The 19,154-nt window shown below is 41.3% G+C and overlaps 1 protein-coding gene across 16 annotated transcripts in view; it reads left to right on the plus strand.

Moving 5' to 3' along the window:
* Positions 1–138: 138 nt before the first annotated feature.
* Positions 139–19,154, plus strand: part of fryl (furry homolog, like) — a 67,418-nt gene continuing 48,402 nt past the window's right edge. For 7 of the 16 annotated variants that reach the window (XM_019278254.2, XM_019278256.2, XM_019278258.2 and 4 more), the window contains exon 1: positions 16,936–17,522. In XM_019278254.2, coding sequence (XP_019133799.2) covers positions 17,297–17,522 — 226 coding nt within the window. In that variant the 5' untranslated portion in view covers positions 16,936–17,296. Of the gene's footprint in view, positions 303–6,570; positions 6,797–6,836; positions 7,015–11,788; positions 11,859–16,935; positions 17,523–19,154 lie in introns of those variants that run through there. The other 9 variants (XM_019278259.2, XM_027290193.1, XM_019278268.2 and 6 more) reach the window with 5 other exon arrangements.

The raw sequence follows: 19,154 nt of genomic DNA on the forward strand, positions 1-19,154 counted from the left end.
TACACGGAGTCGTTCAACTTAAAAAAAAAAAGAGCCGGCTCTTTGAACCGACTCGTTCGCGAACGGCACATCACTAAGTCTTGACAGGGAGCTCTCTCTCTCTCTCTCAACACTGAAACAGACCGAGAGAAAAAAAAATCTCACCACTACGCAAATCCTTCCTGGAGGAGGGCCAGGACGTTGAAGCTTGTTCGGCAAATGAAAAGAACGTCTGCAAGCTAGCTACCTAGCTCAACTTAAAAAAAAAAAAAAAAAAAAAAAAAAAAAAGGGGCAGAGAGAGAGAAGAGGAAACAAAAAAGTTGTGAGTATGTCAGCTTTACGAATATTGAAGTAATTGAGGACACTGCGGTCGGTATGTGCTGTAGTTAACGTCTTTACGTCAAGTTCCGTTATTAACTTTGACCGTTGAGGTTTAAAAAAAAAAAACGTTAGCTTTCCAACTGCTCAATTTTTTTTTTTTTTGGGAGCTTTTAGCTTCATGCTAAAGAAGAAGAAGGAGTTTGGCTCCCCTCTTGCTAAGTGTGAGTTCACCGCCTAGCTTTGCCTTTTTGTAAGTTTAATCTTAGGTTTTAAAAACATATATTAAAAATCCTGTTGTCATTGCTGCCATATGAGCTAGCACGGCTGTTAACGTAGCTATCACAGCAGCAGAGCTGAACGTTAACTTATAGTTGACATCTGACTGCTCGGCTGGCTAACTAGCACTTAGCACTTTGCTAACACAGTATAAACACTAAGGGCTCAGGCTAGTTGCTAACTAAAAAAAAAAAAAACGGCACGTTACATCATGTGTGTCTAATTTTAACGTCTCTCTCTTTTTGTTTTTGGCTCACAGCTTTCGTGTCAGACATTTAAAAAATACAAACACAACAAAACGGTTTGATAGCCGCAGTATCAAAATAACCACACACACACCACACACACATTAGAATGCACTAGATTTATCTAGGACACAAAAGCTGCGTTATTTAGTTTACATCCAGGTGAAGCACTTTTTGTTTGTGTGAGGTCACCTTGTGTGTTTCTAAAGCCATAACATGCCCAAGCATTAGATTAGATTAGATTAGATATTACTTTATTCATCCCACCACGGAGAAATTTAACTTGTTACAGCAGCAGAGGAAAGTGTAGCATACACTACAGAATTAGAACAAGTAGAAAAGGCAAAAAAAACACAATAAACAGACAGAATATCTATAACCTACACAATAAAAAGACAGAACTATCTATAAACCTACAACAATAAACAGACAGAAATATCTAAAACACAGACAGAAATACATCTATAACCATCACACAATAAACACAGCACAAAAACAATCAACCTTCAAAACAGACAAGTACTCTACTGAGGATGAAAGTGGCATGATATAAAAAGAGTATGTCAATGTAAAGTGACCATATGTAAGAAAATCGTAAAGGAAAGTGAGCATGATACACATAATAATATTATTGCAAGAGTAGTGACCATAATATAGATAATATACAAAAGTAAGTGACCAGTATTATAATAAATGCAAGAAATAGAAAAAATTGCAATGAGACACATGAACAGAGACTACAACATGATCAGGTGGTGCAGGTGTGCATGGTGTGCTTCTTCTTCTTATGCATTGGTGGCACTACATCATACATACATAACAGTGAGCATCTAACTTTCTCTGAGGACTTCTTCTCCTTGTTCGGGAGTGTATCTGACATACAATGAAAGCATTTGTTCGCTTTCTGCTGTAGAGGGCACAGCGCTGGCACTTTGCATACAGACGACAGAGAAGGAATCTGGTCTGGTCTGCTACTGGTGACTGGAGTGGTGGAGATGGCCAAACTATTTCAGACGAGGCGAAAGGCATGGTGACGAGAAGAAATAGTGCGCCCCACATGTGGAGTACTATGCCTGAGGAATGAATGTTGTGCATGTTTGCGTTTATGACTTTTTTTTTTAGAGGTTAGCCTTAGACTAATTTAATTCAAGTTGATTTTGCTGCAGTGTACCATGTTGGAACGGTTTACTGCAGTGGCACTGCTGTGAAGTGGCACACATAGTTGAAGCATTTTATACACTTGGCATTGTTGTACTAGATCGAAAGTCTTCGCCGCTGGCTGATCCCTGTTCATCTCTGCCGGATAAGCTTCTGATGGCAGTACAGATGTTTAGTGATTCTCAACTATAAGGGAATCCCCCCCTAGATTGCAGATCGTCTATATCTGTGATTATCTAGGCGTAATTCTAGTGAATTAGTGTGTTTGTTTAATCTGGAAAGACATTAATGACACTGAAGAGTATATGGGATGTAAAACCAAACTCTGTAAAACACCGCCACAGTGGCCCCTCTCACTAAGCTGCCCCCCTTCAAGGATTAACTGTTAACTCAGCATTTCAGTGGTGACTACACAAACATTATGTAACACAAAAATAACTCTGTTCTTAATTTGGATTTTGTTGTTTTTCAATCTTAAATACGAGCAGCTATCCAACTTATTTTGTTCTTTGTATCTAACTTTTATCTTTAACTTGCTTCTGTTAGTAGTATTTGTCGTCTGTCCCTCTTAAAACAAATATCTTGCATGTTTCAGCACCTGTTTCCCATACCCTCTGACCTCTCAGCGGTTAAACTGGTTCTACATTGGCAGCTTCTGCAGGAATCTCGATTTGCCTTCTTCAAAACCATCTGAATCTCCACGTTAATGTCAGCTGTCATTTATATGACCAGATTACTGGAGGTGACCTCTTATCTAAGCCCAGACTGACCATCTGGATGCAGGTGTTTCCATTTGCACATGGCCTAAATTAATTAACTGGGCAACTGAACATACTTTGAGGAACTGCATATAATTTGGCCCGAGCGGAATTAAACGTTGCTAATTTCCCTCGTGTGCTAGCACCCGTCTTTATGGCCACATAAAGAGCATTGAACCAGCACATATTGTATTTACTACTGTCTGTTTGTGGGAATTCACACCTCTCTAATGAGGGCTTCCTGAAAAAGAAGAAGATAAGGATATCATGAGTTGGTCAACAGTTAAAAGTGGTGATGGTTGTTACAAAATGCTCAAAGAATAACAATCGAAAGACGTACCCTACATAAAGCGAGTTACCAATAGTTTTTTTTGTGTTTCTGCGTTTTAAGATAAGAATGATGGTTTTAGAGCCTTCATCTCTCTGAACTTCATCTAACCACCATCTTCATAAAGCTAACTTTCAGAAGCCTCCTTCGCCTCTCAGTGCAGTGAACGACATCGCTTACTCTGATTTACCATGGGTTGGCATTCTTTTATTGCTTGATTGAAAGACTCGGGTAATGTAGTACACATAAGGGCAGTCTAGCTAGACATAACCTATAATTGAGCCCTGCTGAGGAAGATTATCCTTGGCTTTGGGAGAGAGGGTTTGCGAGCAAATTGTGTTTGGGTCTGCCTTCGCCAAAGAAACCACCCTGTTCTTTGCCCTCAAAACGGCCTCAGCGAATCGCCGGCATTTCTGCCTGTTTAGATCCATTGACGCTTATGTTAATGCGCCTAACTTTCGGGGTATACATGTCTCCCAGAGAAAGATAACCATAACAAGAATCTGTTGAAACTGCAAAAAAAAGGTGTTTGTTTATGCACTTCCCTTCTCGGTCGAAGAAGCCAGTAATGTTTCCGCTGAAGAGGTAGTGATTACAACAAGGCCCAGGCCTGTCATTTAGTGTTGGAGGGGAGCCAGATATAGGCTATCCCTCTTTTGTCCAATTTACTTATGGCCTGTTTCTGAATATGAGCTAGCCAGATTCTTCTTCAAAACAAGTACAGCGAATACACATGCTAATCAGACATTCTTGAGTTAAAAAAAAAAAAAAAATGCCCCTTTTTGCAGATGCAAGCGTTACTCAAGGTGAACTTGAAGGAAGCGACAGAGAATGTTAGGAAGTGATCTATGTGGCATAAACGCTGAAGAGAACACAGGGAATTGAGACGGGACAATCTTGCTTTGTCAGGGATTCTCTTATTCCTGGATAAGCTTCAGCCTCCTATTTGCAGCATCCTTTGCGGTGTGCTGGAAATTGCCAGGCGGTATGAGATGAAGTTAAAATTGATAAGATCCGTGTGCTCCGCTGACCTTTAGCCCGTCTCACACGCTGCAGTTAACAACCAAAATGTGCAATGTTTAAACTCTCCGCACAGATCTGGTTAACGCAGCCGATACTGATGTTCTCTCGAGATATGAGATATGTTTTGGTGCCTACCAGAAAAATGTGTGTTTAAGAGCTTAAATATAGAGCGGAGTTCAGTCGTGGCTGTATTTGCTACAGCATTCAGGATGTGCACGGGTGTTGGCTTACACTTTTTCTGTTTCACACTTTTTTTTGTTTTTTGGAGTCGCTGAGTTGGAACAGGAAGTCAGATGTATTGATTCACAGGTCTGTCAGCGGCAAGAAGCGAATGATTGCATCTGAGACTCTTTTTTTTTTTTTTTTTTCATGGGTGTTTGGGTGGTGGGATAAAGGTGCGTACAGCGGTATGTCGCTGACACAACTTTTTTGGTGCCGTCAGGTTTTTTTTTTGCGTTTTGTTTGTGACTTGATGCTACGCTGAGCCTGTTCTCACCATCTGTCCCCTGCTTAGATGTGACGTTCTACCATTCACACAACTTCGTCTTTTTTGATGCCTGTTAGACTCAGTGGCTTGTTTTCCTTCCCTTTGTTTGACTACAGGTTTGATAATATCAGAAGTTTTATTCTCTGAGCTTCGTCTTTTATCTTTAGCGTTACTGGTTGTATCGCCTACTTTTGTACTTACAACAGTTCTGATTAACATTCTCTCTGAGAGAAGATGCAACTAGTCGAGATTACTGAACTATAAAAACAAGGAGACCCTTTCAGCCACTATGCATGATAAACTGTAAGAAAGTAGAGTTTGGAGGCGCTGTCGCTTATGTTATCAACTGCCTCCTTGGATCTTTCTCCGTTCTGTGTGTTAATCTTCATGATTATATTATCTGCCCAAGAGGTTTTAAATCCTGTCCCAGCACTGGCCAACCCTGACTGAAGCCACATGAGGTCGACCTATCATTTGCTTTGACCAAGAATGGCTGTCCAACAACACTCCGTCTTTATGGCCCTGGTCGTTGTACAGGATGTTGGTTCTGTGTCAACCATTGCTAAACAAACGCCCTTTTCTTTGACAACACGATCGTTCATGACGTATCCTGAAATATACTCTTGACTAGACGTGTACCAGTCAAAGGTTATATGGATCTGCTTTGTGCTTACAGCGGTACGAATAAACCCTGGTGTCAGTTGGGTAGTCTGCGTCTTCTCAGTTACTGTTTGTTGTAAAACATGATTTCTGTGGTCTCTCTTTCAGATTCTTGCCTGCAGTGAACTTGCGGACCTCCCCCCCTCCCCTCCTCTCGCCTATGCCTGCGCAATGTAACTGAAAGTAATCCGAGCATGATGCGCGAGGTACTATCTTTTCTTTATGCTCGCACTCGCATTTTTTTTAATCTCTCTCGCGTAATCCAAAATCCGGGATGTTTTACCTAGCTCGCGGGCATCAGGGAGCCACTGTCAATATCAGGGAGACTCCCGGAACTTCCGGGAGACTTGGGATGTCTGCTTATCAGAGATTTTAACTTTTCGCAATTGTAGCAGAGCCCTGCGCTCTTCGGGACAGCTTCTGTTAGAGGTCTCTAGGTCGAGATTTAAACAGTGGGGTGATCGTTCTTTTGCTGTCGCTACTCCCAGACTGTGGAACAAACTTCCCCCTGACATCCGCACCACTACTGATCTCAGCCTTTTTAAACTGAAGCTTAAGAGCCACTTTTTTAGATTGGTGTTCAATTCTGACTAGGGCTGTCTGCTCCGATGGTTTGATTAGGGTTATCCATAATAGATAAGGAGGCGCCAGCAATTTATGGCTGAGTTAAGGCATGTTTATGGCATGCCAGAAGATTGGGCGCGAGCGGGAACAGCTGATCTGGGGCTCTTCTGGGACATTTATGGCTATATTTTGGAAGTCCACAATTTGTTTTGGGTGAATTTTAGCTCCCTTTTGGTATGATTTGGGCTTTCCTAATGTGGGCCATTTATGGCCCAGACATCGACCCATAACCTTGCCAAAATGCAAGCCTAGATTTGGGCCAAAGCGAAGCCAAAAGAAAAAAAACATCCCTTTCGACCTTTAAAAAACTTGTAAAAACCTTTCTGTTTCGAGAATGCTTCCCTGCCTAACAAAACTAACAAAACTAACAACTACTCTGTACTCCTTTACACCTTTCTCAGCTTATGTCCTCCTCTGTAAGTCGCTTTGGATAAAAGCGTCTGCTAAAAAGAAACAAACAAACAAACAAAACAAAAGATTTTTGCTATCTGGGTTTCTATGTATTTCTGGAAGGTTTTTAATACCCTACAGCACTACAGCACTTCTAATATAAATTGCACTTTGGGTACCGTTCTTCTATTGTAAAGGGCTATACAAATAAACTTGATTTTGTGCATTTCACGGGAACACCGGAGTCGTTCAACTTAAAAAAAAAAAAGAGCCGGCTCTTTGAATCGACTCGTTCGCGAACGACACATCACTAAGTCTTGACAGTGGAGCTCTCTCTCTCTCTCTCTCTCAACACTGAAACAGACCGAGAGAAAAAAAAAATCTCACCACTACGCAAATCCTTCCAATGGAGGAGGGCCAGGACGTTGAAGCTTGTTCGGCAAATGAAAAGAACGTCTGCAAGCTAGCTACCTAGCTCAACTTAAAAAAAAAAAAAAAAAAAAAAAAAAGGGGGCAGAGAGAGAGAGAAGAGGAAACAAAAAAGTTGTGAGTAATGTCAGCTTTACGAATATTGAAGTAATTGAGGACACTGCGGTCGGTATGTGCTGTAGTTAACGTCTTTACGTCAAGTTCCGTTATTAACTTTGACCGTTGAGGTTTAAAAAAAAAAACGTTAGCTTTCCAACTGCTACAATTTTTTTTTTGGGAGCTTTTAGCTTCATGCTAAAAGAAGAAGAAGGAGTTTGGCTCCCCTCTTGCTAAGTGTGAGTTCACCGCCTAGCTTTGCCTTTTTTGTAAGTTTAATCTTAGGTTTTAAAAACATATTAAAAATCCTGTTGTCATTGCTGCCATATGAGCTAGCACGGCTGTTAACGTAGCTATCACAGCAGCAGAGCTGAACGTTAACTTATAGTTGACATCTGACTGCTCGGCTGGCTAACTAGCACTTAGCACTTTGCTAAACACAGTATCAACACTAAAGGGCTCAGGCTAGTTGCTAACTAAAAAAAAAAAACGGCACGTTACTATCATGTGTGTCTAATTTTAACGTCTCTCTTTTTTGTTTTTGGCTCACAGCTTTCGTGTCAGACATTTAAAAAATACAAAACAACAAAACGGTTTGATAGCCGCAGTATCAAAATAACCACACACACACACACACATTAGTAATGCACTAGATTTATCTAGGACACAAAAGCTGCGTTATTTAGTTTACATCCAGGTGAAGCACTTTTTGTTTGTGTGAGGTCACACTTGGTGTGTTTCTAAAGCCATAACATGCCCAAGCATTAGATTAGATTAGATTAGATATACTTTATTCATCCCACCACGGAGAAATTTAACTTGTTACAGCAGCAGAGGAAAGTGTAGCATACACTACAGAATTAGAACAAAGTAGAAAAGGCAAAAAAACACAATAAACAGACAGAAATATCTATAACCTACACAATAAACAGACAGAAATATCTATAACCTACACAATAAACACGAAAAATAATCAACTTTCAAAAACAGACAAGTACTGAGGATAAAAGTGGCATTATATATAAAGTATTGTAATGTAAAGTGACCATAGTGTAAGAAAAATCGCAAAGGAAAGTGAGCATGATACAAATAATAATATTATTGCAAGAGTAGTGACTGTAATATAAATAATACTACAAAAGTAAGTGACCAATATATAAATAATAAATGCAAGAAATAGGAAAAAATTGCAATGAGACACATGAACAGGAGACTACAACATGATCAGGTGGTGCAGGTGTGCATGGCGTGCTTCTTCTTCATATGCATTGGTGGCACATACATACATACATACATACATAACAGTGAGCATCTAACATTTCTCTGAGGACTTCATTCCCCTTGTTCGGGAGTGTATCTGACAATACAATGAAGCATTTGTTCGCTTTCTGCTGTAGAGAGACACAAGCGCTGGCACTTTGCATACAGACAGACAGAGAAGGAATCTGGTCTGGTCTGCTACTGTGTGACTGGAGGTGGTGGAGATGGCCAAACTATTTCAGACGAGGACGAAAGGCATGGTGACGAGAAGAAATAGTGCGCCCCACATGTGGGAGTACTATGCTCTGAGGAATGAATGTTGTGCATGTTTGCGTTTATGACATTTTTTTTAGAGGTTAGCCTTAGACTAAATTTAATTTCAAGTTTGATTTTGCTGCAGTGTACCATGTTGGACGGTTACTGCAGTGGCACTGCTGTGAAGTGGCACACATAGTTGAAGCATTTTATACACTTGGCATTGTTGTACTAGATCGAAAGTCTTCGCCGCTGGCTGATCCCTGTTCATCTCTGCCGGGATAAGCTTCTGATGGCAGTACAGATGTTTAGTGTATTCTCAAACTATAAGGGAATCCCCCCTAGATTGCAGATCGCTATATATCTGTGATTATCTAGGGCATAATTCTAGTGAATTAGTGTGTTTGGTTTAATCTGGAAAGACATTAATGACACTGAAGAGTATATAGGGATGTAAAACCAAACTCTGTAAAACACCGCCACAGTGGCCCCTCTCACTAAGCTGCCCCCCTTCAAGGATTAACTGTTAACTCAGCATTTCAGTGGTGACTACACAAACATTATGTAACACAAAAATAACTCTGTTCTTAATTTGGATTTTTGTTGTTTTTCATATCTTAAATACAAGCAGCATCCAACTTATTTTGTTCTTTGTATCTAACTTTTATCTTTAACTTGCTTCTGTTTAGTAGTATGTTGTCGTCTGTCCCTCTTAAAACAAATATCTTGCATGTTTCAGCACCTGTTTCCATACCCTCTGACCTCTCAGCGGTTAAACTGGTTCTATATTGGCAGCTTCTGCAGGGAATCTCGATTTGGCCTTCTTCAAAACCATCTGAACTCTCCACGTTAATGTCAGCTGTCATTTATATGACCAGATTACTGGAGGTGACCTCTTATCTAAGCCTAGACTGACCATCTGGATGCAGGTGTTTCCATTTGCACATGGCTAAATTATTAACTGGGCAACTGAACACATACTTTGAGGAACTGCATATAAATTTGGCCCGAGCGGAATTAAACGTTGCTAATTTCCTCGTGTGCTAGCACCCGTCTTTATGGCCACATAAAGAGCATTGAACCCAGCACATATTGTATCTACTACTGTCTGTTTGTGGGAAATTCACACTCTTTAATGAGGGCTTCCTGTGAAAAAGAGAAGATAAGGATATTCATGAGTTGGTCAACAGTTAAAAGTGGTGATGTTGTTACAAAATGCTCAACAGAATAACAATATGAAAGTACTACCCTACATAAATCAGATTAACAATTAGTTTTCTGCGTTTTAAAGATAATGAATGATGGTTTTAGAGACCTCATCTCTCTGAACTTCATCTAACCACCATCTTCATAAAGCTAACTTTCAGAAGCCTCCTTCGCCTCTCAGTGCAGTGAACGACATCGCTTACTCTGATTTACATGGGTTGAGCATTCTTTTCATTGATTGCATTGAAAGACTCGGCGTAATGTAGTACACAATAAGGACCGAGTCTAGCTAGAAATAACCTATAATTGAGCCCTGCTGAGGAAGATTATCCTTGGCTTTGGGAGAGAGGGTTTGGAGCATAATTGATGTTTGGGTCTGCCTTCGCCAAAGAAACCACCCTGTCTTTGCCCTCAAAACGGCCTCAGCCGAATCGCCGGCATTTCTGCCATGTTTAGATCCATTGACGCTTATGTTAATATGCCATACTTTCGGGCTATACATGTCTCTCCAGAGAAAGATAACCATAACAAGAATATCTGTTGAAACATGCAAAAAAAAGGTGTTTGTTTATGCACTTCCCTTCCCGGTCGGAAGAAGCCAGTAATGTTTCCGCTGAAGAGGTAGTGATTACAACAAGGCCAGGCCTGTCATTTAGTGTTGGAGGGAGCCAGATATAGGCTATTCCCTCTTTTGTCCAATTTACTGCCTGTTTCTGAATATGAGCTAGCCCAGATTCTTCAAAACAAGTACAGTGAATACACATGAATCAGACATTCTTGAGTTTAAAAAAAAAAAAAAAAAAAAAATCTTTTGCAGATGCAAGCGTTACTCAAAGGTGAACTTGAAGGAAGCGACAGAGAACTGTTAGTGAAAGTTGATATGTGGCATAACGCTGAAGAGAACACAGTGAAAGTGAGACGGGACAATCTTGCCTTTGTCAGGGATATCTCTTATATCCTGGATAAGCTATCAGCCTCCTATTTGCAGCATCCTTTGCGGTGTGCTGGAAATTGCCAGGCGGTATGAGATGAAGTTAAACATTGATAAGATCCGTTGTGCTCCGCTGACCTTTAGCCCGTCTCACACGCTGCAGTTACACCAAAATGTGCAATGTTTAAACTCTCCGCACAGATCTGGTTAACGCAGCGATACTGATGTTCTCTCGAGATATGAGATATGTTTTGGTGCTACCAGAAAAATGTGTGTTTAAGAGCTTAAATATAGAGCAGGAGCTTAGTCTGTGGCTGTATTTGCTACAGCATTCAGGATGTGCACGGGGTTTGGCTTACACTTTTTCTGTGGTCACACTTTTTTTTGTTTTTTGGAGTCGCTGAGTTGGAACAGGAAGTCAGATGTATTATTCACAGGTCTGTCAGCGCAAGACGCGAATGATTGCATCTGAGACTCTTTTTTTTTTTTTTTCATGGTGTTTGTGGTGGGTGGGATAAAGGTGCGTACAGCGGTATGTCGCTGACACAACTTTTTGTGCCGTCAAGGTTTTTTTTTTGGTTTTGTTTTGACTTCATATCTACGCTGACCTGTTCTCACCATCTGTCCCCTCTTAGAGTGGAAGTTCTCACACATTAACTTCTCTGTCTGGCTGCTATGTGACTCAGTGGCTTGTTCTTCCTTCCTTTGTTTGACTACAGTTTGATAATATCAGAAGTTTATATTCTCTAATGCTTCGTCTCTTTATCTTTATCGTTACTGGATTATGTCTCTACTTTGTACTTTACAAACAGTTCTGATTACATTCTTCTCTGAGAGAAGACTGCATTCGAGATTACCTGACTATAAAAGGAGACCCTTTCAGCCACTATGATGATAAACTGTAAGGAAAGTAGAGTTTTGGAGGCGCTGATCGCTTATGTAACTGCCTCTTGGATGTAGTGTGTAATCTTCAGATTATTACTCTGCCCAAGAGGAGGTTTTAATCCTGTCCCAGCACTGAGCCAACCCTGAACTGAAGCCAACATGAGGTCGACCTATCACTTTGCTGTGACCAAGAATGGACTGTCCAACAACACTCTGTCTTTACGGCCCTGTCGTTGTACAGGATGTTGTTCGGTGTCAAACCATTGCTAAACAAAACTCCCTTTTCCTTTTGACAACACGATCGTTCTGAAGTACTGAAATATATACTCTTGACTAGACGTGTGACCAGTCAAAGGTTAATTGGATCTGCCTTTTGTGCTTCAGCGGTAAATAACCCTGGTCAGTTGGCGTGTCTGCTGTCTTCTCAGTATACTGTTCTGTTGTTAAAGACATGATTTCTGTGGTCTCTCTTTCAGATTCTTGTGCAGTGAACTTGCGGACCCTCCTTTCTCTTTCCACTTCCAGCCCCTGCTCTATGGCCTTAAGGTACGTCACAGTGGTTAAGTGAGTAGTGTTGCGCTGTGTGGTGTGCTTTAGGTCTTTGAGAAACTGCGAGCTAAGTACTGTGGGAACAAACAAGGTGTTGAAGTAATCTCTTTGTTGAGTTTTTTTTACTGAATCCTGAAACTAGCATTTGGAGTTTTCTTCCTCTGCTTGGCAACACATTGCCTCATTCTACTCTGCAGGCAAACAGTATCTTCGTACAGGTCAAAAGTTGAAGCAACGTTTGCATCTGTTGGTTCTAATTGTGTGTGTTTAATGTATATTTATCCAGCCATGGTAGGGCAGAGGTTGCCGGTTTGTCGCAGCAACAGTAACATCTGTCTTTGTATGCTTATCATGGAAATGGGTCAACTTTATGACTCATTATTTTTCAAACAAACGAAAAAGAAAACCAGTCATCTAAAAATGTAATGTGACAATTGGATGATAAAATTAACATGCAAAGGCGTTCTTAACTTCCCTCACAGTGCACAGAGCAAAGCTATTGTTAGAAGGAAGTAACGGTGTTTTTATCGAGTTAAAATAGCGCGTGTGTCACAGCTGATTAATAAAATACAACAAAAAAGGAACAAACAAACAAACGAGGAACAGAATGCCACATGTTTATGAACATCACGTTATCATTTTTGTCAGTCTAGTTAGCCGTCCTCCTCCCTAATGTGACTTCAGCGCACCGTGTTAAAGTAGCACCCAGATGGTGTTAGTGTTTGTGGCAACTGGTGCTTGAGGTACCTTCTGTTCTCATACGTAGAGGTACTACAAGGAGGCTATTTCATATTAGATTTTAGTTCTAAATGTAAAATACAATACTCATACATTATTTATGGATTTCCCCAGCAGTCTGAATGTGATGGCACAACAACAGTCTGGTTGTTTCAGCACAGCGTGACACGATGTTGTGTCACACACTAGTTTTTGCAAGTATGGGAAATAACTCAAATACTATACAGATGACTAGACTAGGTGTAATTTCAAACAACATTATTCTACTATGAATCTAACTCTGAGTTGCAGTTCTAGTGCTTGAAGCGTCCAAAATGAACTCCTTGGTTTATCTTTTGCCAGTAGCAGCGAAAGCGGCGACTGAACCAGGTAGTTAGCTGGTTAAAGTAACGGTGGACAGTGAGGGATGACCAAACAGTTGCAAGAGTCGTACTGTATGTTGCATCCACTGGTGTGCTAAAACAAAACGTGGTCAATGAACTTATGTGTTGTATTGATGAGGGTTTGTAGCGAGCGACCCACTAATGTTGGCTGACTTCATTTATTTTATTTGCCAAAACAAATTTTTTTACTTCTATTTTGAAAGTGGCTAATTTTGGACCCAGAATGCTGAACAACAACATAAAAAATGTCTGTGGTTGTGTCGAGTTGCTTGCGCAAGGAACGGCAAAGCTTGTGAAGTTGAAATACACTTTTGTGTTCCTCTAAATACATTATTTTTGTCTTTTTCGTTATACTATTGCGAACTATGGGAGATGAGCGTCATCTCAGAATGGTAATTGGTCAGGATAGAAAATGGGATCGTTTTTTATGCAGGGTCTGGTCAGGTCACATTCTCACATTCTTCAGCAGTGACAACCCCGTTCTCTGTGGGTTGCTTCACAGCTGTCAATCAGGACGTCTGGGCAGAACCAGCTCGACATCTTTGTCCGTGTGTGAACGTCGAACGTTGCATTTCTTGTTCCTGTTTGCAGACGTTGCCTACATTCTTGGCTTGTAGTTTCCCAGACCTGAGAAGTTGAAGTAGATAGTAGCAAAGTGCAGTTCTCAAACAGAGGCTCATACATCAGAGCTCTGAATGAACCATGACTGAACATTGACTGTAGTTGTTTTGTTCCTTGACAGCCTGTTTGATCTGACTCTTATTGATTGAACCTCTTGAACTTAGCCGGCCTTTAAGAACAAATCAATGATATACTTTATATGAAAACAAGCAAGATTAATATCTCTGAAAGTGACGGGATGGGATACATTATTGTGCAAAACAGTGGTTCTGTTTCCATGTCGAATGCTGGACAGATGCGTGCATGTCTTTCAAGCAGCAGGTTTGCTAAATATATGTGTTAATATATATATATATATATATATATAGATATATATATAATATATGTGTTAACCGCTGAATAACCCCAACCCTAAGCACTCCCCCTCAACCCTTTAGTATTAAATTAAGTTAGTATTGCCATGGTAACACATGAGCAAGAAGGTAATTTTATGGCTTCATAACTTGAGGTTACACTTGAGAGCCCTGCACAGCAAGACGTGGTTGTTGCATCTATAATGCGGTTGCTGTTTGTGCCATTAGAGGGCAGTGCAACATTGTTTGGATATTCAGGTTACCTGACATGGACCTCGAACTGTTTACTGACATCAAGTGGTGGAGTAGCAGTTCAGATGTATGCACATCCAGAGCGATCAACATGACTGTAGTACGGTTGTGCTGACGGTGTACTGGCCAGCCCCCCACAGCTGACTGCAAAAACGGACTGTGACTTCTGGGCCCCAGCCCGCTAGTTTTCCTGTTTTCTCCTGCATGAAAGCAGAACAAGGCAGAGGCGGGTGGGACCCAGAATGGCATTGGAACGCTGCACATTGTTCCCAGAGCTTCCTCTTCCACATTCCTGGGCTGATTGGGATCTGGGCCTCCTGTGCTGGAGTATTGTTCTAACTCAACAGCACCACAGACCTGGCCCCAACCAAACCACAGCTGCCTCCACTGACCATTGTGGTGCTCAGGCTGGGTGATGGCTATCTTCGCCTCATCAGTCATCCCTCTCTCTTTCTCTCTGACTCATTTAGTGACTTTCACCAGGATCTGCTGCCTCAGCCTCTCTGCATCCATGCATAGGCCTCAGTCTTGCGCTATCCGAACATATTTTTTTAGTCCAAACCAGTTAGCCATTAAAATGAGGTCAGTCAGTCACACAAGTTCACTGTGTGATTTGGTGTACATAATGATAGTAGACGACACATCTCAGGAGAGGACTCTGATCCAGAGATCGGCTCCTCTGGGCCTGCCCGCAGTTATAAAATATCTATCTCTGTCCATGCAGCAGTGTTGTAGAAATGCTTGGATATTTAAAAGGCTAAATGAAACACTAAAGGCAACTGAGTCTTCCTGCTCTCGTCCAAAATAGTGTGAACTACTAAACTAAGACTGCCATCCTTAGAGCCCTTAAAATGTTGTTTCCTACGTATTACCTAATTTCTTTGCTAAAAAAAAAAAAAAAAAAAAAAAAAGAATTTAACAATGAACGAATGTAATTGCATGTGGAGAATAGGAGGTGCATTCCATTCAGCACAATTCTGACAGTTTTGGACAAATGAAGTGTTTTTAAGATGCCAACTTTTTGTAAAAGTGTTGGTGTGCCAGAGTCCAGCTCTAACAAGCTTTCTGGTGGTTTGCCATCAAATCTTGCTGAGCGCGTTTTCTTTTTTCTTTTTCCAGCAATTTGGAGCCTGTCAGTAGATTTTCAACAATTAGTTTGTGCTGCTGGGTGAGCTGTCTGCCAGCTGGCCTCTAGGGGGCAGAGATTTTCCCCAAAACTGCTGCACTGCATTCATCATTGCATCCCCCCCCCACACTTTGTGCTTAGTCTGCAGACAAGGTTTGGTGCCGGATAAAAATATTAAAAAAAAAAAGTATAGTTGAAGTGGATGAAAACATGTTTTTGTATGAGTATTTTTAGAAACCACACAAGGAAAAGAAACTGAAGTTTCACTTCGTCTCTCACACTCAGGACATAGATTGTCTTCAGAAACAGTTACATCATCACACTGAAATTTTCACATGCTGCAGTAGACGTTGTAAGCACTTCCTTGATAAGTTTTCGGACCAGACTTACAGGTCTTACAAACAATGCGTTTTAGCACTCAGTATCTTCACCCTAAGAAACCATTTTCCGTGAAGCAGATGGCTACTCATAAATATTTGACACAAGCAAAAAGCTCCTAAACCAACGAACTAGAAACGCAGGCATGAAACTATTTGCTTCTCGTGTTGTTGGGAGACAGTTGCCTGCTTGGACACAGCAGCACAGTCCATTAATTTTACATTAACCTCTTATTTAGCCGCCAGCCCTGAAGTGTTTTAAACTAGCAGGAGGCGCAACTTTCTTGCCCTGCCTTTTGTTTACTTTGGCTCTACTTTGGTTACATTTAGTCACTTAATTCAATATTAAAATGAAAAGCAAGATAAAAATAACTTTTGTGCTGTTTTTGTTTTCGCCAGATTGCTTTTATTGTGGTGCGTAGTTAGTGATGACTCAGCAGAAAAGACTTCTCTTAAAGGTGTTTTAACACTTTGCTGCACACTGGTGCCACAGTCATCTTTAATTTCTGTGAAGTCTTACAGCTTTGTATTGCCACTGAGGACTGGCTATGTTGGTTGCTTGGATGGCCTATTAATTTTTTGCACCCAGTCCCAGAGAAACAGCAAATTGATGATTTCTTTAGGCAGGGAGCTTTTATAAGAGTCAGCACAGTGTAGTCCCTCTCACTCCTCGGCTCGGGATATTTGGAAGGATTTGAGTTTGCTGCAGGTACAAGCTGTGCAGCCAAGCAGAGCACAGCAGTCTGTCATCACCGCGTTTCACAGACCCCATCACTTTGCTCATTCTGCTTCTCTTCATAATAGCTCAGCACAGTCGTGCAGAAGTGAAAGCGAGGGGAGGGGTTGCTCTTGTTGTATGAGTAAGTTAGCAAGAAAGCAAACAAGCATGTGAGTTTTTTTTTTTTGTGCGAGTGCTAACAAATAACACCATTCTGTCAATGATAAGGGCTATCAGTGAACGCAGATGGACAAGTGCCGAGCTTTCCTACTTCTTACAGTGTCTGTCAATCTTCTTCCTCCTCTCTTAGTCTCTTTGACTCGTGAGCAGCCCAGGCCGGCAGGGTGTGGCTTGTGTCGTCTCTGTTGTGATTGGCTGGCGGCCCAGACTCATGTTATCTCCTGTGGAACATGTTCTAGTCCCACCCCAGATAGTGCCTGGCACTCAAACGTGGCCCCGCCCACACACAATTACATCACAAGCCATGAAAAGTGCCATGTCTGTTTGCTTCCTCCGTTCAGAGAGCAGACAGGTAATGTTGCAGCGTCAGAAGTTTCTCACTCTGTCACCGTGGAAAGCTACAGTAAACAGCTTCTGTTCTACTAGTTAGTCCAGACAAACAACTTAAGGAAGCCTGACAGGTGGTGTCTTTTCTGGTTTGTAAGGGCAGATCTCAGGGTCCACCCATACAGGCCTTGACAGTGAATGTGTAGCTGCTGCCTTTAGGAGACGGGGACTGTACTCTGTCTGCTTGCTTGTCTGTAAATGGGGCAGATAAGGCAGACAGGTAGCTTTTATGGGAGAATGACATGTCGCAGGCTATTGGACTACGCACCCGAGTGAAAGACAGAAAAAGTCTTGTCGAACATGGACTTTTTGAAGAGCCTGGTTCCGGCTGTCATCTCAGGGGAAGGGCCCATTGAACATGGGGGAGCCTTGCCCAAGGACACGGGTCCACGGCTCCTTCGCATGAAACGACTGGGCCTCCTAGTCATGGGACACACCATTGACGAGGATCCGGTAGATCCGATGATGGAGGTAGATCCGGGCATCGGCTCCTCCAGGCCTGCCCGTAACGGAGCTCGGCTCAAAGGTACAACCCAACTGCATATTGATGCAGTAGTTAATCTGTGTTCATTTTGTGTAAATTAACTATCTCTGCTAATTAACTAAGGCTTCTTCAGAGGTGCTTTTTATAATTTACCTTCTTAAACAAGTGTGTGTTTAGCTTTGTTAACATCTAACCAAAGGTTGGATTCACTTCCAACCTGTCCACACACATGCTAACATGCGCCTAGATGTATAAATGTAGTATACTGTGTACACGCTGGGTTGGGGAAGGAGCACCATCAACTGTCAATATGTCAAAGACACGCCTGTGTTTATCTATGCTCATAAATACAATCACACGAATGGATAACATACAGAGCAATCTCTGCACCCTGCAGATGATATCACAGTCTCAGTTACATTACACTGATGCAGCAACTAATTTAATAAAAAAAGATCCAATATCCACTTCTCAAAGTGTGAGGAAGAAGGAGAAGGCTTTAATTGGCGTACATAGCAGCCTCGCTTCGATAATGGTAACAACACAATGCGATGAGCAGCTGGGATGATTACTATTTTCAGCATTTACATAACATTAACTTCCCGTACAGTTCACAGAGCGATCGTTTAGTCAGGAGAAAGAACAATGTCTGTTTGTTTCGGATCATATAGCGGAGTGGCTTGATTACCACTGCAGATTATTTACACAAAATATTTCAAACATCACCGGGCATCATCCATTGATGGGTATCGTTTGCTAATAGTTAATATAAGCAAACACACACTGATCTGTGTTGTTAATTTAGACCATTGATTACCAACTTCTACCTCACCTTCTACCTTGCCACACTCTGTAGCTCTACACTTCTTTTTATCCTCTTTTAGAGCATTGTTTTGGTTTCAGTCTCCTCAGTCTTACTGTATAATTCAGTCTCAAACAGCGTTGGCGAAGACCCTGATATTAAAATGTCAGTGAAGTCAGATGAAATGATTTATGGCAGCAGACTGAAAGAGACTATTTTTAAATTTTCCCAAGGAAGGTTTCACAGAAAGTAATTCGTTAGCTGGTTACAACAAGGAGATTTTTACAACAGGTGGAGAGATTTGTGGGATTTTAAAAAGGACTAGACGGGTATGTAACATGGTGACAACTCTGTCAACAGAATTACTTTCACCAAACATTATATATACATAGATCTATGAACTGACACAAATGTTTATATTACCTCAGCACATGCCGCAAACAGCTGTGTGTGAAACATAAAAAATAGTATTAAAATAATTTGCATATTTTTCTCTCGCTTCCAAAACAAATACGCACACTAGCCAGATCCAGATCTTTACGAGGCGGTGGTGTTCATTGTGCTTAAGCCACTTAATATCCCAGTAATGTCACGCCTGTGTGTTTGCCAGTTTGTTTTGGAGTCTGTTTGTCCCAAATAGCCAGAAACTAATAAATGAATGCAGCTTTTGCTCAGCATTAAGGAAATTCCCGTGTGTGTTCAGAGGTATTTCTGTGATCTCTTTTCCCCCGTATGTGACCTACACGCCCTGCCACAGAGGAAGACTACTGTCATGGCTGCAGCGTGCACCTCCGCATTGTTTTAATTGATGTGGTCTTGTGTCATGCCAGCTGATGAGAGCATAACTGTTAGGTTATAATTTTGGGAAAACA

Source organism: Larimichthys crocea, chromosome XVII (genome assembly GCF_000972845.2).
Source record: "Larimichthys crocea isolate SSNF chromosome XVII, L_crocea_2.0, whole genome shotgun sequence".
NCBI classification, from domain to species: domain Eukaryota; kingdom Metazoa; phylum Chordata; class Actinopteri; family Sciaenidae; genus Larimichthys; species Larimichthys crocea.